At 47.1% G+C, this 27,088-nt stretch overlaps 1 protein-coding gene across 2 annotated transcripts in view; it reads right to left on the bottom strand.

Annotated features, from left to right (window-relative positions):
- The window catches only part of crtac1b (cartilage acidic protein 1b), a 200,243-nt gene that overhangs the window by 78,554 nt on the left and 94,601 nt on the right, over positions 1-27,088 (bottom strand). For both annotated transcript variants that reach the window (XM_052027207.1, XM_052027206.1), the window contains exon 6: positions 16,575-16,709. In XM_052027207.1, coding sequence (XP_051883167.1) covers positions 16,575-16,709 — 135 coding nt within the window. The remainder of the gene's footprint in view (positions 1-16,574; positions 16,710-27,088) is intronic.

Genomic DNA, 27,088 nt, shown 5'->3' with positions numbered 1-27,088 from the left:
CCGGGAACTCAATATTCCTGGTTCCTCGATGTTCCAAAATAAGCAAGAAGGGAAAAAGAGTGTTGTAGCATTGTTAATCAAAGAAGGTATCAGTATAGTGGGGAGGTGTGATGTAGGTTAAGTTCAAGTTCACGTTTATTGTCATGGGCATATACACACGTAAAAATGCCATGAAAATTAGCTTTTTGCAGCAGAGCACAGTACGTTGTGTACTCACTGTAAGTCCGGTCAATCCCAAGGGTATGGAGGTGGAAGGACTGGGGAACTAGGCTAAAGGGAAGGTCAGTGGTGGAGGAGCAGCAGGTACACAAGACACAAGGAATTCTGCAGATGCTGGAATCTGGAGCAACACACAGAATGCTGGAGGAACTCAGCAGGACAAGACGAGGACAAACAAATTAACATAAACTTAAATTAACATAAATTATACCTAACTTACATATGTGCAAAGTAAACAACAAAATAAACGTAACCACAACAAAATTGAGAAAGAGAAAAGATATATTCTGTCCGAAGTAGCGTTCGGGCTTTTCAGGTGGATTGAAGAACCTGACGGCAGTGGGGAAGAAGCTGTTGTTGAACCCTGAGGTGTGGATCTTCAGGCTCCCATACCTCCTGCCTGATGGCAGCATCGAGAAGAGGGCACGGCCTGGATGGTGGGGGTCCCTGATGATGGATGCAGGGGGTGGTGATGTAGAATTGGACTGGGTGAAAATACTGAACAGTAGGGGAAAGGAGACACAGGTAGTATCAAAATAAACAGCAAGAACTTCTGTGGATATAATGGTAGCTCAGGTAAGTAGCCCTGACACTGAAGGCAGTCCAGAAGAGGTCCCCTGGACTTATTACTGGGATGAGGGGGTTGTTCTATCATGAACAGTTAAAAAATTTGGACCTGCATTCTTTGGAATGAGGGGTGATCTTATTGCAACATTTAAGATCCAGGGGTACAAAAGGTAGATGCTGAGATGAGTCCCTTAATCTGGTCGATTTAGTTACAAGATAAAGGGCTGGTCATTTAAAACTGAGGTGTGTAGGAATTTCTTCTGAAAGAGGGTGGCGAATCCCTGGAATTCTCTTCCCTGGACGGTTCTGGAGACTAGATCTCTGGGGGGTATTTAAAGAGCAGGTAGATACATTTTTGAAAGTTCAAGGAATTGAGGGCTGTGGGGAACTGGCACAGAAGAGGAGTTGAGGCCTGGGACAGATCAGCCATGGTCATATTGAATGGCAGGGCAGGTTTGAGGGGCCGAGTGGCCTAATCCTGCTCCTATTGTCTTACTTTCTTGTGGGGGCGAAGGATGAAGAACACGACTGGAGGAGAAGAAACTTCCCTGTCATTGGCCAAAGGTGCACAAGTTACATCAATCACAGATCTCGTTGGTCGATGGCCCTAATTCTGGTTTGGTCTGATAAGGGACAGAAGAGACAATAACAAACATCTGAAGCTTGCACAGATAACTAATGGCTTGATACATGGTCTGACCTTGGTGTAGTCTTCCAAATCTGCTGACAATCAACGCCCCTTCAACAGTCAGAAGAACCTACTAAAAGTTCCCAACTGGCAAAGTTTACTCTCAATAGAAACTTATTTGGCTTCCTGAGTTAACAGTGATGTGCATTTTAACTAGTCAGTCCAACTCTCAACACCCTGAATAACGGAAAATATATAGTGGAGACTTTGCTAGATATTCCACAATAGATCTGGAGAACATCCATTGCATTAATGGGGAACTTTTCACCCACCATCTCACTCAGAGTTCCCTTAATCCAGGGAGAATGTCCCATCTATCACTGAACACAGCCAGATGTATTTGGATATTGGTGGGATGTGGATCAACACTAGCAAAGCCAGGATTTACTGCCTATCCTGAGTTGTCCTTGAACTGAGTGCCTTTTCAGAGGGCGGGTAAGAGCCAGTCGCAATAGCGGGTCTGGAGTCACCAACAAGCAGATGGGTTTCTCCAGCAATGGAAAATGTTACTGATATGGGTTTTCAAAACCCAGATTTATCTAATTAATTGAACTAAAACTTCCAGAGCCACAAAGAAGTAGTTTCATTTCAGTTAATTAATTAGATAAATCTGAGGTGGTACAGTGGGGCAGCTGATAAAACCACTACCTCACAGGTCCAGAGACCCAGGTTCAATCCTGATCTCCAGTATTATCCACATGGAGTTTGCACATTCTCCCTGTGACTGTGTGGGTTTCCCCCAGGTGCTCCCACATCTCAAAGACTTGCGAGTTGGTGGGTTAATTGGTTGCTGTAAATTGTCCCCAAGTGTGTGGGTGAGGGGTAGAATCTGGCAGGAGTTGATGGGAATGTACGGAGGATAAAATGGGATTAACATCGGATAAACGTAAATGGCTGGTTGATAGTCAGCATGGACTCACTGGGCCAAAAGGCCTGCTTTCATGCTGTTTCTCTCTGTGACTCCATGATTTAGGCCCAGCGATAATGGAACAGATAACATATCTCAATGATGAGATTTAAACTCTCATTTCCAGATCTATAATCCAGGCTCTAGATCTACAAATGATCTACAGGAGGACCTCAGCTGGTCAAACAACATCTGTGGGGGGAAAGGAATTGTCGACGCTTTGGGTCGAAACCCTGCATCAGGACAGTGGAGTTTCGCTCTCCCCTTTATACTGGCTACCTTCCCTCTCCAATCGATCCTGATGCAGGGTCTAGATTGGAAACATCGACAATTCCTCTTCCCCCACAGATGCTGCTCGACCCGCTGAGTTCCTCCAGCAGATTGTGTGTTGCTCCAGATTCCAGTGTCTGCCGTCTCCGGTGTCTTCATTCTACTAATATAGCAATGCTATCATACCCAATTTAAACTCAGAGGCCAATTTCTTTTTCAGGTAAAATTCTACTTTGAGAGCCAGAGTGCCTGGTGTTTAAGGCTGTCCAATGTCTAATTACATGCTGGTGTAACCGGGTGATGAGTCAGCAGGGCTGACCCCCACCCCCTCCCCAGTGATCTGAAATAGTGTTCAATTCTTTCACTAAACCTTTCTCTAAACCTTTCATAAATGGATCAAATAAAGACACAAAATAATCAATACACCAAGGTTCCCTAGTGAGTCACAAAGACGCAAAGGAGTGGAAAGTTATTGTAAGAACATAACAACACAGGAAATAAGAACAGGAGCAGGCCATTCACCCCCGCGAGCCTGCTCCACCATTCAATAAGATTGCGGCTGATTTGATCTTGGCCTTGGCTCCACTTTCCTGCAACCCTAGACTTCTAGATTGTCCAAAAATCTGCCTATCACGGTCTTGAATGTATTCAGTGACTCCACCACCATCGCTCCCTGGGGGAGAGAATTCCAAAGTGTCACCACCCTCTGAGGGAAGAAATTCCTCCTCATCTCCATCCTTCTCACTGCCTCAGTAAAGCAGCCAGCATAATCAAAGACCCCAACCACCCTGGACACTCTCTCCTCTCCCCCCTCCCATTGGGCAGCAGATACAAAAGCCTGAAAGCACGTACCACCGGGCTCAAGAACAGCTTCTATCCTGCTGTTATAAGACTATTGAACGGTCCCCTAGTACGATAAGATGGACTCTTAACCTCATCATGACCTTGCACCTTATTGTCTGCCTGCACTGCACTTTCTCTGTAACTGTAACATTTCATTCTGCATTCTCTTATTGTTTTCCCTGGTACTACCTCAATGCACTGATGTGATGAAATGATCTGTATGGATGACATGCAAAACAAAGTATTTCACTGTACCTCGGTACACGTGACAATAATAAACCAATTTACCAATGTACTTTACTCTGAAACTCTGCGCCCTCATTTCAGATTCCTTCAGAACAGGAAACACCCTCTCAGCACCCACCCTGTCAGTCCCCCTCAGAATCACATGATTCATTCAGATTGCCGCTTATCCTGTGGACCTCGGTACATGTGAATGTCTGAAGCTTCATGTAAATGACTGTCAATGCTCCCTTGACAGTGACCTCCACAAACAGCAGCCCTGTGTTGGTCTGAAATTTGTCTCTCTCTATTAACAGGGTTCAATGTCCAGCAGCTGCCATAGTGTGCGTGTAGTCCCAGGCACCTCCTTGCATTTATAAAGCACCTTGCACTAGTGTTGTTAAGTTTATTTCATACACTCGTAAGTTATGTATAATGTATACAGAAAGCTAATTTTCATGGCATTTGTACCCTGTGAATGTATGCCCATGACAACAATAAACTTGAACTTCAACAGGGGAAATATCCCTGGTAAACAGGAGCACCAACAGACACAACTCACATGTGGCTTCCTGGGGCAGGTCAGGCAAGGGGCCAGGTTTTACAGAGCCGCTTGAAGGAGGATAGGCAGGGAAGTTCAGGGGGCAACCGTACTCAACCAGAACAAAACACAAACCCAGCCTTTCAGGTGAAGATTTCACTGCACCTTGGGTTACAGGAGAGAGTTGGATTCATTCACTGGATATACACTCTGCTGTCAAGGCCGGCATTTATTGTCCATCCTGAACTGCCCCCTTGAAGGAGTGGGTTGCTGGATATTTGGGGTCCTTGGGTGGCCCAGTGGCCTCTCTCAGGTTCGATCCTGATCTCAGGTGGTGTCTGTGTGGAATTTGCACGTTCTCCCCGTGACTGTGGGTTTTCCCTGGGAGCCATAGATTCATGGAGTATGCAGTCTGGAGACAGGCCATTCCCTATGTCCAGGCTGACCAGTGAGCACCCACCCACCCAACACTTGGCCTGCAGTCTTCTATGTCTTGGCAATTCAAGTGCTTAGAGTGATACAGCACAGAAACAGGCCCTTCTGCCCAACTCATCCATGCCAATCAAGATGTCCATGTAAGCTAGTCCCACTTGCCCGCATTTGGTCCATATCCCTCTAAACCTAGTTGTGGACACAGCTCAGCACATCACGGAAACCAGCCTCCCCTCCATGGACTCTGGCTATACCTCTCACTGCCTTGGTGAAGCAGCCAGCATAATCAAAGACCCCACCCACCCGGGTCACTCTCTCTTCTCCCCTCTCCCATCAGGCAGAAGATACAGGAACCTGAGGGCACGTACCACCAGGCTCAAGGACAGCTTCTACCCCACTGTGATAAGACTATTGAACGATTCCCTTATACAATGAGCTGGACTCTTGACCTCACGATCTACCTTGTTGTGACCTTGCACCTTATTGTCTACTTGCACTGCACTTTTTCTGTAGCTGTCACACTTTACTCTGTATTCTGTTATTGTTTTTACCCTGTACTACCTCAATACACTGTGTAATGTATTGATCTGTACGAACAGAATGCAAGACAAGTTTTTCACCATACCTCGGTACAAGTGACCATAATAAACTAATTCCAAAATACCATGGACCTGTCCAAAGTCTGAACATTGTAATTGTACCAGCCTCTACCACTTGCTCTGGCAGCTCATTCCACACACCCACCACCCTCTGTGTGAAAAACTTGCCCCTCAGATCCCTTTTAAATCCTTCCCCTCTCACTTTAAACCCATGTCCTCTCATTTGGACTCCCCTACCCTGGGAAAAAGGCTGTGACAATCCATCTTATCTCTGCCTCTCATTATTTTATAAATCTGTATAATATTACCCCTCAGCCTCCTTCGCTCCAGGGAAAACAGTCCCAGCCTATCCACTCTTATAAACGTCAAGCCCTCCAGTCCCAGCAACAATCTCGTGAATCTTTTCTGCCAGATCTTGTCTAGACATATGCTGTCAGTGACTCTGCTTCCACCACTCTCTCAGGCAGTGTGTTCCAGCTACTCACCGCTCTCTGGGTGAGAAAGCTCCCCCTCAGATCCCCTCTAAATTTCTTCCTCCTTACCCTAAAGCGGTGTCCTTGGGTTTTATTCACCTCTGATATGGGGAAACGTTCCCTGTATTCTACCCTAACTATACATAAAACACATAAAACATAGATCATAGAACAGTACAGCACAGGAACAGGACCTTTGGCCCACCATGTCTGTGCTGAACACAACGCCAAAGTAAACTGGATACTTCTGCCTGCACACGATCCATAACCCTCCATTCCCTGCATGTTCATGTGCCTCTCTAAAAGCATATTAAACACCATGATTGTATCTGCTGCCTCCACCTGCCGCTTTCTGTGTAAAAAATTACCCCCCACCTCTCCTTTAAACTTTCCCCCTCTCTCCTTAAATGCATGCCCTCTCGTATCTGACATTTCTTCCCAGGGGAAAAAGATTCTGACCGTCTATCCTATCTCTGCCTTTCATAATGTTATAAACTTCCATCAGGTCTCCCCTCAGCATCCAACGTTCCAGAGAAAACAACCCAAGTCTGTCCAACCTTTCCTTATAGCTAGTACTCTGTAATCTAGGCAGCATCCTGGTGAACCTCTTCTGTACCCTCTCCAAAGCCTCCACATCCTTCCTGTAATGGGATGACCAGAACTGCACACAGTTCTCCAAGTGCGACCTAACTAGCGAGTGGGCACCATGGTCGGCATGGACTTGTTGGACCGAAGGGCCTGTATCTGTGCTCTATTGTTCTATGACTCTATAACCAAAGTTTATACAGCTACAAGTGTGGCCTACCCAAGTTTTATAGACCTGCATAATTTTATACACCTCAATATTATATAATTTATAATTAAAATTTTAAATACCCCTCATAATTTTAAATACCTCAATCATGACCCCCCTTAACCTTCTCTGCTCCAGGGAGAACAGACCTGGCTTCTCCAGTCTGAATGAAGCAGGGGTCCCGAAAATGGCTGACCCGTGACCCAGATAAAACAGCTTCAGAGCCAAAAGGGTGTCGAGCACTGGGGGACCTTGAACAGGGACTTTTCTCCAATTGATTTTCTCCAATCGTCTCTTCCAGAGGTACATCTTCATCAGTCTAGGCAGGGCGGCCAAACAAACTGCGAACAAACTGAGCATTAACAGACTCCCTCAGTGAGGATGTACCACATGCTTCATGTTTGCACAGTGGGTAACCAAAGTAAAGTGGATTACATTAAAGAAGCAGTACAAGTGGCAACCACAGCTTCAACCAGCAAAGCAAAACAAGCAAAACCACAGCCAAGCCAGCTCCAGGCTCTTTGTTCACAGGCTGCCACTGATATTGTTTGAATTCTCCTTCACTGGAGGAATTACTGAGAGATCCAGAACTCACGGATCTGTTTCTCTACATATAACCCAACTGAACCTCTCAATTAGATTCCAGTCTGAAGCCCGTTCCCGGGGATCCGTTATTCTATATATGACCCTCCCCCCCCACCCCCAAACACCAGATTAGATCCCAGCCTGTAACTCACTCCTGGGGATATGTTATTCTGTATATAACCCCCTGAACCCCTTGATTAGATCCCAGCCTGGGGATCTGTTATTCTATATATAAACCCTCCGAACCCTGGGATTAGATCCCAGCCTGTAACCCACTCCTGGGGATCTGTTATTCTATGTATAAACTCCCTAATCCACAATTAGATCCCAGCCTGTAACCCACTCCCGGGGAGCTGTTATTTTATACTTAAGCCCACGTTAGATCTCAGTTGGATTCCAGTCTGCAGTTTTCTCCGAGGGATGTGTTACTCTATGTATAAATATTGGAACAACAAGGTTAGATTCTTGACTGTAAGTCATTTCTGGTCAATGTGGGACCCACAACTTCTGCCACAGGTGGGACAGAGGTTGCCTGACGGGACAAGTGGTTGTTCTGTTCTCCTTCCCGCCAGTTAAGCTGGGCTCCTCAGTCATATCATCAGAGAGAGTCAAGGGGGTCCTTTCTGAGTGGTTAGATGTTGTGGTGGGGGGGGGAGTGGTTTCTATGAGTCAGTGCACTTAGAACATAGAACATGGAACAGTACAGGGCAGGAACATGCCCTTCAGCCCACAAAGTCTATGCCGAACATGATCCAAAATTAAACTAAATCCCTTCTGCCTGCGCATGATCCATATCCTGCCATTCCCTGCATATTCATGGGTCTAACAGCCTCTTGAACACCTCTATCGTATCTGCCTCCACCACCACCCCTGGCAGCCCGTTCCAGGCACCTACCACTCTTTCCGTAAAAAACTTGCCCCACACCTCCCCTTTAAACTTTCCCCTTCTCATCTTAAATGCATGTCCTCTAGTATTTAACATTTCTACCTTGGGAAAAAGATTATGACTGCTTCTCATAATTCTATCATCTTCTATCAGGTATCTAGCTGCTATCAACTTATACTAAGGAGACTTTCCATCTTTTGTGGAAGGGTTTCCCTTGACCCCCAGAACAGACCAGAGAGTACTTGGACCCTGCAGCCTACCCACTTCAGCTGGTTGGTGGTGACCAGGGACTCGAAGGTCAGGAAGTTGTCCCAGGAGAGGATGTTGATTTATTGGTCCACAATTTATTGAGCCATAATTCTCTCTCAGCTGTCACAGTCACAGCCATTAGGAAGCAGGACTTACACATTTCCATCATCCCAGGGTGATATACTGCCTGGATTTGCTGAGGAATGCACATGTTTTAATGTCAGCATTGTACCCCAGTTGTTCTGGAGCCCTCCACCAGAATCAATAGCTTCCTTGCTTCTACCATCTTAAACCTTTCTCATGTGCCTTGAGGACAACACAGTGATGCAACAGGTGGAGCTGCTGTCCTGCAACTCTGGTCCAATTCCGACCTCCGGCGCTGTCTGTGTGTGAAGCAACATGCAATCTGCTGGAGGAACTCAGCGGGTCGAGCAGCAGCTGTGGGAGGGGAAGGAATGGTCAACGTTTCTGACGCAGGGTTTCAACCCAAAACGTCGACCATTCCTCTCCTCCCACAGACGCTGCTCGACCCACTGAGTTCCTCCAGCAGATTTTTTCTTGCTCGAGATTCCAGCATCTGCAGTCTCTTGTGTCTCCTGTCTGTGTGGAGTTTGCATGTTCAGCCTGTGACCACATGAGTTCCCTCCCACATCCCAAAGATGTGCTGATCGGTGGGTTAATTAGCCACTGTAAATTACCCTCTAGTCTGCAGGTAACTGGCAAAAGAATCAAAAGGGAGTTGATGGGAATGTGTGCAAGAGAATAAGTCACAGGGAATGAGGGGGGGGAAGGATGGAGATAATGGGATTGCACTGCTGGCAACAAGCATGACCCGATGGACTGAATGGCCTCCTTCTGTGTTGTAGTAATATTGGCAATTGGTTTATTATTGTCACATGTACCGAGATACAGTGAAAAGCTTTTGTTTGCGTGCTGTCCAGACGGGTCAATCCATACATAAGTACATTGAGGTAGTACAAAGGAAAATGGAATGCAGAATATAGCATGACAGTTCCAGAGAAAGTGCAGTGCAGGCAGACAATAAGGTGCAAAGGCCACGACGAGGTAGATTGGGAGATCAAGAGTTCACCTTTAGCGTAGGAGAGGTCCATTCAATAATCTTATAACAACGGGATAGAAGCTGTCCTTGAGCCTGGTGGTACGTGCTTTCAGGCTTTTGTATCTTCTGCCCGATGGGAGGGGGGAGAAGAGGGGATGTCCGGGGTGGGTGGGGTCTTTGATTATGCTGGCTGCTTTCCCGAGGCAGCAGAAAGTCTAGATGGAATCTCTGAAGGGGTGGTTGGTTTGTGTGATGGACTGGGCTGCGTTTGTAAACACAACACATGGTGTGTGCAGCAGCACAGTGACTTGGTGCACCCAACACCTTCCATGCTGGGACAGACCTCAGATCACTGGCCACGGTGCCCCCCTGCCATGGTATAATGTGACGCCTCATGGCTTCAGAAACCTGGTTCTTGCCCCATGTGGTCTCGGGGTCCCAGTCGTATTGACAAAAGACAATGGGTTAAATCTAGGGAACCCCTGCCGTGTGTTCAAGTTTCCTGTCAAGCTGCCACACATTAGGCTTGCCGCAGGGTTTTGACCCGAAGTGTCGACAATTCCTCTCCCCCCACAGATGCTGCTCGACCCGCCGAGCTCCTCCAGCGGATTGTTCATTGCTCCAGGTTGCAGGATCTGCAGTCTCTCCCGTCTCTCTTGCTGAACATCTGCTTTTCCACAGCTTAGAACACAGAACAGTACAGCACAGGGAACAGGCCCTTCGGCCCACAATGTTTGTGATGCCAAATTAAACTATTCCCATCTGATGGTCCCTATCCCTCCATCCCCTGCCTGTTCATGAGCCTATCTACATGCCTCTTCAACGTTGCTATCGCATCTGCTTCCACCACCACCCCTGGCAGCCTGTTCCAGGCACCCACCGCCCTCTATGTAGAGAAAACTTCCCTCATAACTTAAAAGATCAAACTCTGCAACTGCTCAAGGTCGCCATCTCATTTCAATGCAAGAGTGCCATTTGTCGGCTATAAGTCTCGGGAATTAATGATCTTGAAACTACATGAATTGGGTTAGTGTTCAGAGAGCCGGGATGTATTGTAGCGAGGTGCTTCCATGGGGTTCGTTCCCTGGTTTAGGAATCCTTCTGAAACAATACACACAAATAACGTGTTAATCTCCCTCTTTTCATCATTCTAATTACATGGTGAGCTGTTTTCCACTGGGGGGGAAGGAGGATTATAGAGTTCTTGACCAGAATGAAAGGATAAATTCCCAGAGGTTTCAGGGACCAGGCAGCAACAGATGGCAATTAATGAAGTGTTGAAATGTGATTAAAGAGCAGGGCAGGAAATTCAGGCAGCAGCTGTGTGAAAGCCCCAGTGGCTGATTGGTACATAAACGTGTCCATCAAAGGTCAGGGCAGGATGAGAGATGGTGCAGACGTGATTAACACGAGGGAGGGTGCTGAGGAGGTTAGCACTGAGAGGGCGCACAGGGGATTAGCACAGGAGGGGGTATGAACTTCATCTGCATCCAACCCAATGGTAACGCAGTTGGTACTTTCCAACGAGTTATATCCCTCGGCACCTTGCCCCATGTTTACCACCTCTGCACTCCTTCCCTGAGAATCTCTCTGCTGCCGGTGATTAGTGCAGGAGAGGGTACAGAGGTGATGAGGGTGGGGAGGGGATGAGGGTGGGGGAGGGGGATGATGAGGGTGAGGGGGCGATGAGGGTGGGGATGATGAGGATGGGGAGAGGTGATGGTGGGGGAGGGGTTGAGGAAGGTGGGGTGCAGTGGTGATGTCCACGGGGGAGGTAGAGAAAGGCAGATTAGCACAGGACAGTTTGCACAGGTCCGTAGCAGAGGGACTACAAGGTACAAGTGAATGTGTTGTGGTGACTGACAAGGTTTCCAGCAGGAGGTGAGATCGGCCAAGCCGAGGTGATTTTGTTTGGAACAGTTGGGACTGAGGGGGAAAATAAATTTTTGTTTGTGCAGGGTCTCAACCCAAAATGTCGACCATCCCTCTTCCCCCACAGATGCTGTTCGACCCGCTGACTTCCTCCAGCAGATTGTGTGTTGCTCCAGATTCCAGCGTCTGCAGTCTCCGGTGTCTCCAAGGAACCAAGGGGAGACTAAACTGTTTTCTTTTTTATGCCATTATGTCTATTATTCTCTTATTCTATTTTATGCCCAAGGCACAGTCAGACAGGAAAAGGACTTTTAACATGTCCTCCTGAAATGCCTAAAAAGTTATGGGATGGTTGAGCAGGAATGCTGCTTCCCCTGGCTGAGATGTCAGTCACCCGGGGACACTGATTTAAACCAATCAGATCTCACTGCCTGAAAGGGATGGCACACACAGATTAAAAGCACCACCCCAGGGGTGTCACCTGCAGAGCTGAAAACAGGGAGAAACCTAGAGCCCACCATTTCCTCTAGTCTGGTCACAATGGGCTGAAGGGCCTCCTTCCGTAAATTCCTATGAATCGGTGATCGGATTCTGTTGCTTCAGTTAATCAACATAGAAGAGAGGGAGACACAAGAGGTTGTAGATGCTGGAATCTGGAGCAATCCACAATCTTCTGGAGGAACTCAGCGGGTCGGGCAGCATCTGTGGAGGGAAATGAACAGTCGACGTTTCAGGTCGAGATCTTTCATCTGGATGAAATATATAGGGGAGAGAGTCGATATAAAGAGGTGAGGGGGAGGAGTGGGACAAGAGCTGGCAGGTGATGGGTGGAGGTGACAGAAAGTTGCATATGATAGAAGAGGGAGGTGGGGAAGTGATCGCTCACAGAAAATGTCACTGATGTAGATGATTTGACAGCAAGTATAACAAGGGTATTGGCACAAAGCCCAGTGATTAAAGCACTGAAGGACAGTCCTTCCCCATTATAAGGGTTGTGGAGTTCCAGCCGTGTTGTCCCTTTGTTCACCAGGCCCCTGGTTGATGATGCCCACAATTTGAACCAACATTGTTCAATTTTACAGGAGGCGTAGCCTCAGGGAGGCAACATCTATCATCAAAGATCCCCACCATCTGGGCCATGCCGTCTTCTCATAGCTACCATCAGGCAGGAGGTACAGAAGCCTGAAGTCCCACCCCACCAGGTTCAAGAACAGTTACTGCCCTTCAACCATTCAGTTCTTGAACCAACCTGCACAACCCTAATCACTACAGTTTAGCAACACTGTGACCACTTTGATCATTTTGCATTAAAACGTACTTTGTTTATTTTTGTTCTAATGGTGTTTTTCTTGTAAAAAAGTGCTTAATTTTTGTTTAATTTATGTTTTTCTTGTGAATGCTGCTTATCTGCCTGCCACAATGCAAGAAGGGTGACTGTTTCTGCTGCCTGTATCTACAGCTAATTACAACTACTCCCCTCCCATGACATTGGGAGTGTTCAGGGTGCTCACTCCATTTCTGCCAGAAGCCCCCACGACACCGGTTTCCCCCACTCCTCTTTCCAAGACTAAGCGAACAAGCTAATTGGGCATTGGTGCCCATATCTGAAATGGCAGGCACACGCCGTGTCTCTGGGGCACACACCACGACAGCAGTTGTCGGCAATGAGATCTCAATATTAACGAGGTGTTTGAGCACATCTGTATAATTAATATCTGTACAAGTTATTGCAAACAGCTGCAAAGGGCGGATTCTGGCTGCAGGACGCAACCTGAGGCATCGCAGAGGTACAGATTTCGTGCACATCTGGTGGGGGAGGGGGAGCACTAATCACACAGTGCATTTGAACTTGGGCTGCGAAAATATTGGGTAAGGAATCACTGTCAAATGTAACTGAGCACAGACAACAAACTAATTGCTGGATGCCAGTCACTTCACAACTAAAACAAACAGCTTGTACTTACATCAGCTCATATCTAGTCCAGTTGTGCAAAATGAATTGAGGTCTGTCTCAGCATCTCATTATAAGGTGGCCCGTAATTTGAACTTTGACGCAAAAGACCCCTTGACACTATAGAGTCATGGAGCCATACAGCACGGAAACGAGCCCTTCGGACCAACTGGTCCATGCCAACCAAGATGCTGATCCAAGCCAGTCCCATTTGCCAGCATTTGATCCATATCCCTCTAAACCTTTCCTGTCCATGCACCTGTCCAACTGTCTTTTAAAAGTTGTCATAGAGTTCTACAGCACAGAAACAGGCCCTTCGGCCCACAGTGTCTATGCTGACCATCGTGCCTATCTACACCAATCCCACTTGCCGGCATTAATTCCATCTCCCTCTTTGCCCTGCTCATTCCAGCACCTGTCCAGATGCCTCTTAAATGTTGTTACTGTTCCTGCCTCCACCACCTCCTCTGGCAGCTACACTCTGTGAAAATTTTACCCCTCGGCTAACACTCTGTGAGCTGTGGGGTACATTTTCCCTCAGTTAACACATTTAAAACTGATATCTGCCACAATCCCACAACACTCCAAAATGAAGCCGCCTCCCACTCTGCTCTCTCAGACCCCGTTTAAACCTCCTGCCTCCCACCTTAAACCTATCCCCTCTAGTTTTAGACACCCCTACCATGGGAAACAGACACTGGCTATCTGCCCTCTCTATGCCTGTCATAATTTTATCTATCTCTATCATGCCACCTCTCAGCCTCCTTCGCTCCAGTGAAAACAGACCCAGCCTGTCCAGTCTCTCCTTATAACTTGCCCTCCAGTCCCGGCAACATCCTTGCATTGAAGAATAGTGATCTTCTCAAATTGTGTCCCTCAGCTAACACCTTTAAACATAGAACAGTACAGTACAGGAAAATGCCTTCGGCCCACAGTGTCTGCTCCAAACATGATGCCAAATTAAACTAAATCTCATCTGCCTGCACATGATCCATACCCCTCCATTCTCTGCATATTCATGTATCTGTTTAAAAGCCTCTTAAATGCCTCATTGTATCTGCTTCCAGCACCTCCCCTGGCCGCCTGTCCCAGCTGCTGTGTAAATAACTTTCTCCTTTAAACTTTCCCTCTCTCACCTAAAATGCAAGTCATCTAGTACTTGAGATTTCCACCTTGGGAAACAGACTCTGACAGTCTACCCTCTCTATGTCTCTCATAATCTTATAAACCTCTATCAGGTCTCCCCTCAGCCTCCGACCCTCCAGAGAAAACATCCTAAGTTTGTCCAACCTCTCCTTATAGCTCATACTCTCTATTCCAGGCAGCATCCTAGTGAACCTCTTCTGTATCCCCTCCAAAGCCTCCACATCCTTCCTGTAACGGGAGCGACCCATTATATCTGCCCAACATTCCCACGACACTTTCTCTGCACTCTCAGAAGAACAAGAGGGAGAACTCCCCCAGTGCCCTGGGCCAATATTCCTCCCTCAATAAACATCAGGTTATCTGCTCGTTGTAGCATTGCTGCTTGTGGGAGCTTGTTGTGCGCAAGTTGAGCATTGCATTCCTTGCATTACCTGTGACTGCACTTCAAAAGAATTTCATTGGTTACACCTTGGTCGCTCCTGAGATAAGTCTGTATTTTGTGATTTCAGGACATTCCAAAGGCCTTTGCAACCAAACAGGTGAGTTCTCTTGAAACATACCGAAATGGAGTAGCCAGGTTGAGCACAGCAAGATTTCGCAAACAGTAACGTGATTGCAACAAGAAAATCTGTTTCCAGTGGGAAAAGTTGAGGAACAGATAGCAGTCTCAGGTCAACCCACTCCCCCAACCTTCAGAAGCCAGTCATGGAGTTATACAGCACAGAAACAGGCCCAACTCGTCCATGCCAACCAAGGTGCCCATCTAAGCTAGTTCCACTCAGCCGTGTTTGGCCCACATCCCTCTCAACCTTTCTTATCCATGTACCCGTCCAAGTGTTGCTATTGTACCTGTCTCTAACACCTCCTCTGGCAGCTCGTTCCACACACCCACCACCCACTGCATGAAGAGGTTGCCCCTCAGGTCCCCTTTAACTCTTTCCCCTCCCACCTTAAGCCTATAGAACATGGAACATTACAGCACAGTACAGGCCCTTCGGCCCACATTGTTGTGCCGATATTTTATCCTGCTCTAAGATTTTTCTAACCCTTCCCTCGCACATAGCCCCCCATTTCTCTATCATTCATGTGGTTATCTAAGAGTCTCTTAAATGTCCCTAATGTATCTGCCCCGCAACCTCTGCCGGCAGTGCGTTCCACGCACCCACCACTCTTTGTGTAAAAAAAACTTACCCCCGACATCCCCCTTGTAAATTCCTCCAATCACCTTAAAATTATGCCCCCTCATGTTAGCATTTTCACCCTGGGAAAAAGTCTCTGACTGTCCACTCGATCTATGCCTCTTATCATCTTGTACACCTCTATCAAGTCTCCTCTCATCCTCCTTCTCTCTAAAGAGAAAAGCCCGAGCTCGCTCAACCTATCCTCATAAGACATGCTCTCCAATCCAGGCAGCATCCTGGTAAATCTCCTCTGCACCCTCTCTAAAGCTTCCACATCCTTCATATAAATGAGGCGACCAGAACTGAACACAATACTCCAAGTGTGGTCTAACAAGAGTTCTATAGAGCTGCAATATTACCTCGTGGCTCTTGAACTCAATACCCCAATTAATGAAGGCCAACACATCATATGCCTTGTTAACAACCCTATCGACCTGCACGGCAATCTTGAGGGATCTATGGATGTGGACCCCAAGATCTCTCTGTTCCTCCACACTGCTAAGAGTCCTGCCATTAACCTTGTATTCTACCTTCAAATTCGATCTCCCAAAGTGTTTCACTTCACACTTTTCCGGGTCGAACACCATCTGCCACTTCTCAGCCCAGCTCTGCATCCTATTAATGTCCTGTTGTAATCTACAGCAACCTTCTACACCATCCACAACACCACCAACCTTCATGTCATCAGCAAACTTACTAACCCACCCTTCCACATCCTCATCCAAGTCATTTATAAAAATCACAAAGATCAGGGGTCCCAGAACAGATTCTCTCTGGTGTTTATTCCTTTTCCCTGGGAAAAAGACCGTGATATCTCACGTTACCTAGGAGTTGAGGCAGGGTTTTGCATTAACATCTCATCCGAAAGTTGGGAGTGAACCTGCCCACACCTCCCGCCCCAGCCTACTCTCTCCCCTCTATTAGCACCAATTGCCCTGAAACATGGGAAGTATTTAGGGCAGTTCTGGACCTCAGAGCTAGCCTGGGACTTGATCCCACAATCTCTTGACTCAGAGACAGCACAGTTGTTAGTGCCTTGAGTGCTGCTCGACCCCTTCACACAAACACGGCCCGTCCAACCTCCACTCACCTGCCTCTGCCGCGATGTCTGTGAAGGTGCCGTCTCCGTTGTTCTTGAACAGGAAGTTGGGTCCGTTCTCGTTGTCACAGAAGATGTCAGAGTTGTGGGAGCTCACGATCGGCCCAACCGCTACACCCCGGCCACCTGTGATGGAGGAGAGAGAGGAGATGGGGGGAGGTCACCCACGATTCACTGAGAATCAGCAGCGGTGGGGCCTCACGTTCTGCGAGGTGTCGCCCACACAAGAGCCAAGGCTTTTAGAACTCTGTATGTATCCAAAGACTCCATAACCCAAAGTAATCAACGGTCCAGTGACCGGGTGCCCAACACAGTGGAAATGGACAATCAAAGGCAACCTCACGCAGTAAGTTAACTTTGTATGTATTGCACTAACCTTTTAGAACATAGAACACTGAACAGTGCAGCACAGGAACAGGCCCTTCGGCCCACAATGTCTGTGCTGAACACGATGCCAAATTAAATTAAATTCCTTCTGCCTGCACATGATCCACATCCCTCCGTTCCCCGCATACTCATGTGTCTGTCTAAGAGCCTCTTAAACCCCTCTATCATATCTGCCTCCACCCCCACCCCTGGCAACCCGTTCCAGGCACCCACCACTCTCTGTGTAAAAAACCTTGCCCCGCACATAAAATCATAGAGCTATATAGCATGGAAACAGATCCTTTAGCCCAACTGGTCCATGCCGACCAAGATGCTCCATCCAAGCTGGTTCCCATTTGCCAGCATTTGGCCCATAACTTTCTAAACCTTTCCAATCCATGTACCTGTTCAACTGTCTTTTAAAAGTTGTTATTGTACCTGCCTCAACCACTTCCTCTGGCAGCTCGTTCCACATACACACCATCCTTTGTGTAAAAAAGTTGCTCCTCAAGTTCCACTTAAGTCTTTCCCCTCTCACAAACTTATACCGTCTAGTTCTTGACTGCCCAACTTTGGGAAAAAGACTGAGTGCATTCACCCTATCTATGCCCCTCATGATTCTATACACCTCGATAAGATCACCCCTCAGTCTCCTATGCTCCAAGGAATAAAGTCCTGGCCTGTCCAACCTCTCCCTATAACTCAGTCCCTCAAGTCCTGGCAGCATCCTTGTAAATCTTTTCTGCACTCTTTCCAGTTTAATATCATCTTTCCTCTAGCTGGGCGACTAGACCTGAACACAAAATGGCATGTTCGCCTTTATTGTGAAAGAGTAGGAGTTTAAGAACAGGCAGGTTAGTTGCAGTTGTGCAGTGTGTTGATAAGGCCACACCAGGAGTACTGCACACAGTTTTGTACAGTAAAATTGGAGGCAGTCCAAAGAAGATTCAGCCTGCAGGGTTGTCCTATCGAGGGAGGCTAGGCAGTTTGGACCTGTATTCCTTAATGTTTATTCAAACATAGAAGATCCTAAGGTGCTGGACAGGGTAGATGTTGAAATGTTTCCACCAGTGGGAGAGGCACGAACAAGGGGACATAATTACAGAATAAGGAGCTGGTCAGTTAAAACTGAGGTGTGTAGAAATTTCATCTCTGAGGGAGGTGAATCTCTGGAATTCTCTGCCCCCGAGGGTGGTGGAGGTCAGATCATTAAGTGGAGGGGTGAGTTAGTAAGTTTGCAGATGACATGAAGGTTGGAGGGGTTGTGGATAGTGTGGAAGGTTATTGTAGGTTACAGCGGGATATAGACAGGACGTAGAGTTGGGCAGAGAAGTGGCAGATGGAGTTCAATCCGGAAAAGTGTGAAGTGATACACTTTGGAAGAATGAACGTGAAGTTGGAGTACAAGGTTAATGGCAGGATTCTGAGCAGTGTGGAGGAACAGCGGGATCTTGGGGTCCAAGTCCATAGATCCCTCAAAGTTGCTGCGCAAGTTGATAGGGTAGTTAAGAAGACGTATGGTGTGCTGGCCTTCATTAGTTGGGGGATTGAGTTCAAGAGCCACGAGGTGATGTTGCAGTTCTGTAGAACTCTGGTTAGACCACACTTGGAGTATTGTGTTCAGTTCTGGTCGCCTCATTATAGGAAGGATGTGGAAGCTTTAGAGAGGGTGTAGGGGAGATTTACCAGGATGCTGCCTGGATTGGAGAGCATGTCCTATGAGGATAGGTTGAGCGAGCTCGGGCTTTTCTCTTTAGAGAGAAGGAGGATGAGAGGTGACTTGATAGAGGTGTATCAGATTATGAGGGGCATAGATAGAGTGGACAGCCAGCACCTTTTCCCCAGGGCGGGAATGGCCAATTCCAGAGGACATCTGTTCAAGGTGAGTGGAGGAAAGTTCAGGGGAGATGTCAGTGGTAGGTTTTTCACAGAGGGAGTGGGGGGTGCCTGGAATGCACTGCCGGGGGTGGTGGTAGAGGCTGATACAATAGGGACGTTTAAAAGACTCTTAGATAGGCACATGGATGTAAGAAAAATGGAGGGTTATGGGCTGTGTAGGAGGGAAGGGTTGGATTGATCATGGAGTAGGTTTATATGGATCGGCACAACAAGGGCCAAAGGGCCCGTACTGTGCTGTACTGTTCTGTGTTCTATTACCTATATTTAAGGTGGAGATAGATAAATATTTGAAGGATCAAGGAACGGAGGGTTACAGGGAACTGCAACAGAAGGGGAGTTGAGGCCATTGTAGAGCAGCCATGATCATATTGAAGGGCGGGGCAGGCTTGAGGGGCCGAGTGGCCTACTCCTGTTTCCGTTTTCTTGTGTTCTTGTGGAGTCTCCTCATTCCAGACCAGTTGCAACCTCAGCAACTCGAGACCGGTCACCATGCTGAGCCAAGAACTCTATCATCGTTGTATCGTACATTCAGTAAGATAATAAACAGCAAACCAGAGGGACTGTGACCTTGAGCTATCACCGAATCATAGAATGGTTACAGCATAGGAGGACATTTGGCCCATCATGTCTGCCCAGATCGCTACCAGAGCAAATTACTGGTTCCACCCTTGTCCCTTCTCCGTAGTCTTGTAAACCTTTCCTTACTCTATATTTATCCAATCCCCTCTTGCAGGCCACAGTGGAAACTGTTTCCACTACACCTTTGCTGCAATCTGGAATGCAGGAAGTTTCTCACTCCCTATCCCTTAGTTTTATCCCTGAGCCCCCTAGCAACGGGAACAACTTCCCACCGTCCACTCTGTCCACACACCTCATCGTTTTATAAATTCCACCAGGTCCCTCAGCATTTTCTTCAAAGAAAAGAGTCCTGGTCTCTCCAACACATCCTTGTAACAGGGGTACCTCGTCCCAGGAGCATTTGCCTGGACCTTTCTCTAATAGAGTCATAGAGTAATACAGCATGGAAACAGACCCTTCGGCCCAACTTGTCCATGCTGACCGTGGTGCCCTCCAAGCTAATCCCATTCGCCTGCAGTTGCCTCATATCCCTCTAAACCTTTCCTATCTATGTATTTATCCAAATATCTTTTAAATGTTGTTATTGTACCTGCCTCAACCACTTCCTCTGGCAGCTCGTTCCATAAACTCACCACCCTCTGTGTGAAGAAGTTGCCTCTCAGGTCCCTTTCAAATCTTTCCCTTCTCACCTTAAACCTGTGCCCTCTAGTTTTTGATTCCCTTTCCCTGGGAAAAAACTGAGTGCATTCACCCTATCGATGCTCCTGATGATATTATACACCTCTATAAGGTCACCCCTCAGCCTCCTGAGTTCCAAGGGATCAAGTCCCAGCCTGCCCCGAGTCCCGATAACATCCTCGTAATGCCCCCAGAGCTTTCCTATTATGAGGTGACCAGAATTGAACAAATTTCAGAGAACCGTGAATGCAGCCACAGTCTATCACAAAAACCAGCCTCTTCTCCACTGATGCTATCTGCACTTCCCGCAGCCAACATAGACAAGGACCCCTCCCACCCCAGTCATTCTCTCTCCTATCCCTTCCCATCAGGCAGAAGATACAAAAGCTTGAGAATATGTACCACCAGGCTCAAGGACAGCTTCTGTCCTGCTGTTATAAGACTCTTGAATGGACCTCTTATACTATAAATATGAACCTTGATCTCTCAATCTGCCTTGTCATAGCCCTTGCATCTTATTGTCTGCCTGCACTGCACTTTCTCTGTAACACTTTATTCTGCATTCTGTTATTGTTTTCCCTTGTACTACCTCAATGTACTAATTGATGAAATGATCTGCATGCAGAACAAAGTTTTTCACTGTACCTCAGTACATTGACAATAATAAACCAATTCCAATTCCAAAACCAATTTACCAATTTACTATTCTGTTTTTTTTTTCTTTTGTACTACCTCGATGTACTTATATATGGAATTAGACACAAGAGACTGCAGATGCTGGTATACTAGAGAAACAAAGGACTGCAGATGCTGCAACCTAGATGAAAAAACACTATGATACTGGAAGAACTCAGTGGGTCAGACAGCAGCCATGGGAGGAAAGGAATTGTCGCTGTTTCGGGTTGAAGCCCTGCATCAGGACTCCCACAGATGCTGCTCAACACATGGAGTTCTTCCAGCAGATTGTTTGTTGCTATGTGTGGACTGACATGTCTGGATGGCATGCATACAAAGGCCTTTCACTGTGTCTCGGTGCATGTGACAACAATAAACCAATACCAATGACCACAATACTCCTGTTGAGGCTAGACTGGTGTTTCATAAAGGTTCAGCATGGGTTTATGCCCTGTGCTAAAATTGTGAATGCCTCGTTATGCACCCAGCTCCTGCACCATCTTCAAGCACTAACCCTACATTCCAATGTAACTGGAGTCACAGGATAGAGCTCTGTACTGCCAGACTCACATCAGAAAGTTTAAATGGAAGCTGGGACTTTAACTATTTGCATGGGCGCAGAGTTTACCAAGGGATTCAAGCCAAATGAATAATTTTCATGCATTGCCACGATTGTAATGAACTAATGAGTGGTGGAAGAGGCAGATTCGACTGTGGCTTTCAGGAGAGAGCAGCTTATGTTTCTGAAAGGAAAGAGTTTGCAGGGCTGTGGGGAGAGAGTGGGAGAGTGGAAGTGGCTCGAGTGTGGATCGATGGGCCAAACGGCCTTCTGCCATGCTGTAACCATTCCTTTGTAATGTCAGGAAACAGAGCTTCCAATTGGCACACAGCGGGACCCCACAAATAGCAGTTATCAGGTGAGTCCAGATGAAGGAACTCGACCCAAAACGTTAACTGTCCATTTCCCTCCACAGATGCTGCTCGACCCGCTGAGTTCCTCCAGCAGACTGTGTGTTGCTCCAGATTCCAGCATCTGTCTCTTGTGTCTCCAGTTACTTCAGTGTTGTCCCGATGTTCGTAGATGGATGGGTATTGGTCAAAGCATCAGAGGGACTCAACATCCAGGGTGGATGTGGAGACCGTGCCTTCTTTTGAGAGAATCAGGGGTAACTGTTTAAAAATAACGGGCTTTCCATTTAAGGTATTTTTTTCTCTTGGAAACTCTCTTCCTCTCTTTAAGACAGATTTGTGATGAGCAAGGGGGTGGAAGGTCACCAGGGGCAGGCAGGAATCAGATCAGCTGCAATGTTACTAAATGGCAGAACAGGTCTGAGGGGCCGAGTGGCCTATTTCAGTTATTCACGTAAATCTCCATCTCCAACAACACGCCACACCTACAGGTAAACCTGGGGCTTCACATCCAAGTTTCTGGAGTGAGGATTAAACTAATTGCTGGATTTCTGGGCCAGGAATGTGAGTTCGTACCAAACCACAACAGCTTGGGGATTTAAATTCAAGTAATTATACAGAAAGCCAGCCTCTGTAATGGTGAGTAACATGCATAAAAACCCATCCAGTTCACTCTTACCCTTCAGGGGTTGAAAACTGCCACTCTCACTCAGTCAGGCCTGTGTGTGACTCTAGGCCCATAAGGTATTTGACTCTTAACTGTCCTCCTATTTCAGGGATGGAGAGTAAATGCTGACGCTGACGGTGTGGTCCATACCTCGTGAATCAAATGGTCGTTGGTCCTTCACAAAAACGGTGGAATAGGGTTTGAAAAGAATACTAAAAGCTGTAAAATACTACCAAACAGCTCAGACAAAACAGCTCAGATATAGGAGCAGAATTAGGCCAATCGGCCCATTGAGTCTGTTCCACCATTCAGTCGTGGCTGATTTTTTTTTATTTCAACCCCATTTTCTTGCCTTCTCCCCATAGCTCTTAACCCCCTTACCGATCAAAACCTGTCAATCTCTGCCTTAAATACACTTGGCCTCCACAGCCGTCTGTGGCAATGAATTCCACCGATTCACCCTCTGGCTGAAGAAATTCCTCCTCATCTCAGTTCTAAAGGGACGTCCCTTTGTTCTGAGGCTGTGCCCTCGGATCGCGGACTCTCCCACTGATGGAGACACCCTTCCATGTCCACTCTATCCAGGCCTTTCAGTATCCTGGAGGTGGGTTAGTGAAATGGGCAGACGAATGGGAGATGTAGGTTAATGAAGATAAGAATGAGGTAATTAAAGGAATAGGATATGGAGTCTTAACCGGAATGAGCTATGATTTTATTTATCCAGTTTGCAAGGCCAGCAATCATCACCCATCCCTAACTCTCCTTGAGAAGGTGAGGGTGAGCCACCATCTTGAACTGCTGCAGACCTGGTGGAGGTGCTCCTACTGTGCTATTGAGGAGGATTTAGACCCAATGACGATGAAGGAAGGGCACTATATCTCCAAATCAGGATAATGTGCGACTGGGAGGAGAACCTGCAGGTGGTGGTGTTCCCCTGCACCTGCCGCCTTGTCCTTCTTGGTGGTGGAGCTGGTGAGTTTGAGACCCTGGGTGAGTAACTGCAGCACACCTTGTCGATGGTGCACACTGCAGCCACGGTGGTGAAGAGAAGGCGTTGGGGCCACTCCAGAGAGGAAGGTCAGCTAAGATGGCTTTGGGACTTCAAAAGGGACAGCAGGAAAGAGGAGCAGTTGCATTGGAAGTCAAAGTACGCAGCAGGTTGCAAGACGGAATGAAAAACAGAGGCACAAGAAAGGATGGGTTTGGGGAAGCAACGGAGGTAGGACCTGTTGCAACTGAGTTCAGTACTGGTCCTCCCCAGCTTGCCAATGCCTGATTTACGTACAGCCTATGTAAACGACTGAGCGTTTGGGAGACCGGTGGGACGGATTTACAGGCTGCTGCAGGGCTGCAGGAATCGCCTGCTGTGTGGGAACTCAGTTTGCAGCCGCATTTCCGACTTGCGAGCTGTTCGGGTTACGAGCGGGTCTCAGGAACGGAACCCTTTTGTAACCTGGGGAGCACCTGAAATGTAGCTATTACAGTGATTTATAAGAATTGTTAGCTCTGTGTTTTTTGCAAGTTTGGTGCACATACCTGACACCAAGAAGGGATTGGTGAAGAGTATGTCATGCAGTGTCCTCATAGTTATGAAGGGAATTATGTTATAGCAACAGTTGTGGGATGAGGTGTGGACAAAACCCGCATGAAGTTGTCCAAAGAGCAGAAAGCATTGAACATATCAAGGGTTCAGTAAACAAAGTGACCAAATGATTGGTTGAGTTAACAGTTGGTTGAATTTACAATTGTACATTAATGTAAATACCTAGTCAAATGTACAACCTTAGGAGTGTGAATATGTAAGAGAGCTAGCCTAGATGAATTGTAAAATGTTTCGAATGTATAAGCATGTTTTTATGTGTTTGTTTCTGGACTATCTCAAAGCACTAATATTTGAAATATTATGTTCGGTTTTGGTCACCCTGCTATAGGGAAGATGCTGTTAAGCTGGAGAGAGTGCAGAAGAGATTTACGAGGATGTTGCCAGAACTCGAGGGACTGAGTTATGGAGAGAGGGTGAGCAGATTGGGACTTTTTCATTGGAGTGTAGAAAAATGAGGGCTGATATTATAGAGGTGTATAAAATCATGAGGGGCATAGAGAGGGTCAATTATTTCCAGGGCTGGGGAATGAAGACCTACAGGGCATAAGTTTAGGGTGAGAGGGGAGAGATTTAATAGGAACCTGAGGGGCAACCTTTTCACCCAGAGGGTGGTCAGTGTATGGAATGAGCTGCCAGAGGAAGTGGGTGAGGCAGGTACATTAACAACATTTGGTTGTTGGACAGGTACTTGGACAGGTACATGGATAGGAAAGGTTTAGAGGGATATGGGCCAGACGCAGGCAAATGGGACCAGATGGCAATCTTAGTTGACATGGACCAGTTGGGCCGAAGGGCCTGTTTCCATGCTGTATGACTGTGTGACTCTAATACTGTGGCTGCAATGGAACAGTGTGGTACAGATTGTTAATGCAAATGCAACATGAATTAACTCTGGTGTCAGGTCATGGAGCAGAGAATGACCGTCAGATAAGACAAAAATATCTGCAGAGAATGTGCTGAAATAATTACGTTTCAAACTTGCAGAATGTTAATGTCAACGGAGCAACTTGGACTGTAGGTGTTGTTTGAAGCAGGCACGTATCCTGGGGGAGAACAAGTATTTTATGTCTACAAGGAACATGTGAATGAATTAAGGTTTTTGAAACAAACTGAACCCGAACACCAAGTAAGGGATGTAGAGAGCAAAGAAGGGGTTAAAACACCCAACGGGCCTTGTTACTGAAGCAAGCCACATTGTCACAGAAAACTAGATGAGTGTGAGAGTCCCAATGAGTCTGCAAGATAGTAAACAAGGGTGATAATGGAATGGCTCAATCTATAGATAAAGGAACAGGGATTGTAAAGGAACAGTGATAGGTTCTTGATCAGTAAGGGGTTAACGGTTACAGGGAGAAGGCAGGAGAATGGGGTTGAAAAAACAATCAGTCATGATTGAATGGCAGAGCAGACTCGATGGGCAGAATGGCCTAATTCTGATCCTATATCTTATGGTCTTATGGTAATGAATAGAACATCAAATGTAATTTGCAAGGGCCAGGGTTAAAGCAGCTCTGGAAACTGGTAGTTAGTGCATAAGGTGAAAGTGAAATTTGGAGTTAGTTAGAGAGAGAGTGAGAGAGAGAGAGAGAGAGAGAGAGAGAGAGGGAGAGAGACACAGAGGAGGGGGGAATGATAGAGAGAGAGAGAGAGACAGAGACAGAGACAGAGAGAGAGAAAGACAGAAAGACAGAGAGACAGAGACCCAGAGAGACCCAGAGGCGAGGGTCAGACTGTGACTATTGTTTTTGTTAATTTCTTGTTAATGAACAAGTCTCTTGCATTAGTTTAAATTAAATTCTGAAAATAAAACAAACTACAAATTGGCAATTCTTGATGGTTGGTTTGGGTTTAATACTTTTTTTGAAGGGGATGCAGTAGAGTGTAAGTGTACCTTTAAAAACGAAAAGGTAGTATGACTTCCGATACACTGTAGGTGCAGGCACTGCCAGTAGTTAAGAGTCACTGCCTTCAATAATGTTCTGCTGATAGCTCCCCTCGGTTACGGGGCTTTGCAAGCAGCAATATTAATGAACTAGAGACACTACATTAGAAGCACCATTTCCGAAGAACAAAAGGATTAAAATAAAATCAATGCTTGGAATTGCCGAGAATTGGAGAGTGTTGGTTGAGGGGAAACTGCAACATGCACACAGGAGACACACCAAGAACTACTTGACCACAGAGATTCAGTGCAAGGCTCACAATGTCACCACCCACCGTACACTTCACGTAACCGCCTACAAGATACAGATAATGAGATTGATACACACTCTGGGAGACACCCCCCACCTCCCCCCCCCCCCCCCCCCGCCTACAAGGCAAGGGCATCAACATGGACCCCCTATAAATACTGACACATTCCAGGACCCCATGTAAATAATAACGTACTTCCTGGGACCCACTGTAAAATACTGACCCTTTCCCCGGGACCCCCTGTAAATACTGACACACTCCCTGGGGACCCCTGTAATTACTGACACACTCCCAGGGACCCGCTGTAAATACTGACACACTCCCAGGGACCCCCTGTAAATATAGACACACTCCCAGGGACCCCCTGCATATACCGACACACTCCCAGGCACCCCCTGTAAATACTGACACACTCCCAGGGACCCCCTGTAAGTATTGACACACTCCCAGGGACCCCCTGTAAATACCAACACACTCCCTGGGGACACCCTGTAAATATGGACACGCTCCCCAGGCACACCCTGTAAGTACTGACACACTCCCTGGGAACCCCTGTAAATACTGACACACTCCCAGGGACCCCCTGTAAATACCGACACACTCCCTGGGGAGACCCTGTAAGTACCGACACACACACTGTGGACCCCTGTAAATACTGACACACTCCCCGGGATCCCCTGTAAATACTGACACACTCCCAGGGACCCCCTGTAAATACCAACACATTCCCAGTGACCCCCTGTAAATACTGACACACTCCCAGGGATCCCCTGTAAATACCGACACACTCCCTGGGGACTCCCTGTTATATTGACACACTCCCCGGGGACACCCTGTAAATACTGACACACTTCCTGGGGACACCCTGTAAATACTGACACACACACCGGGGACCCCTGTATATACCAACACACTCCCCGGGGATCCCTGTAATTA

This window comes from Pristis pectinata, chromosome 12 (assembly GCF_009764475.1).
Source record: "Pristis pectinata isolate sPriPec2 chromosome 12, sPriPec2.1.pri, whole genome shotgun sequence".
NCBI lineage: Eukaryota > Metazoa > Chordata > Chondrichthyes > Rhinopristiformes > Pristidae > Pristis > Pristis pectinata.
This window is presented reverse-complemented; position numbering and strand designations above follow the sequence as displayed.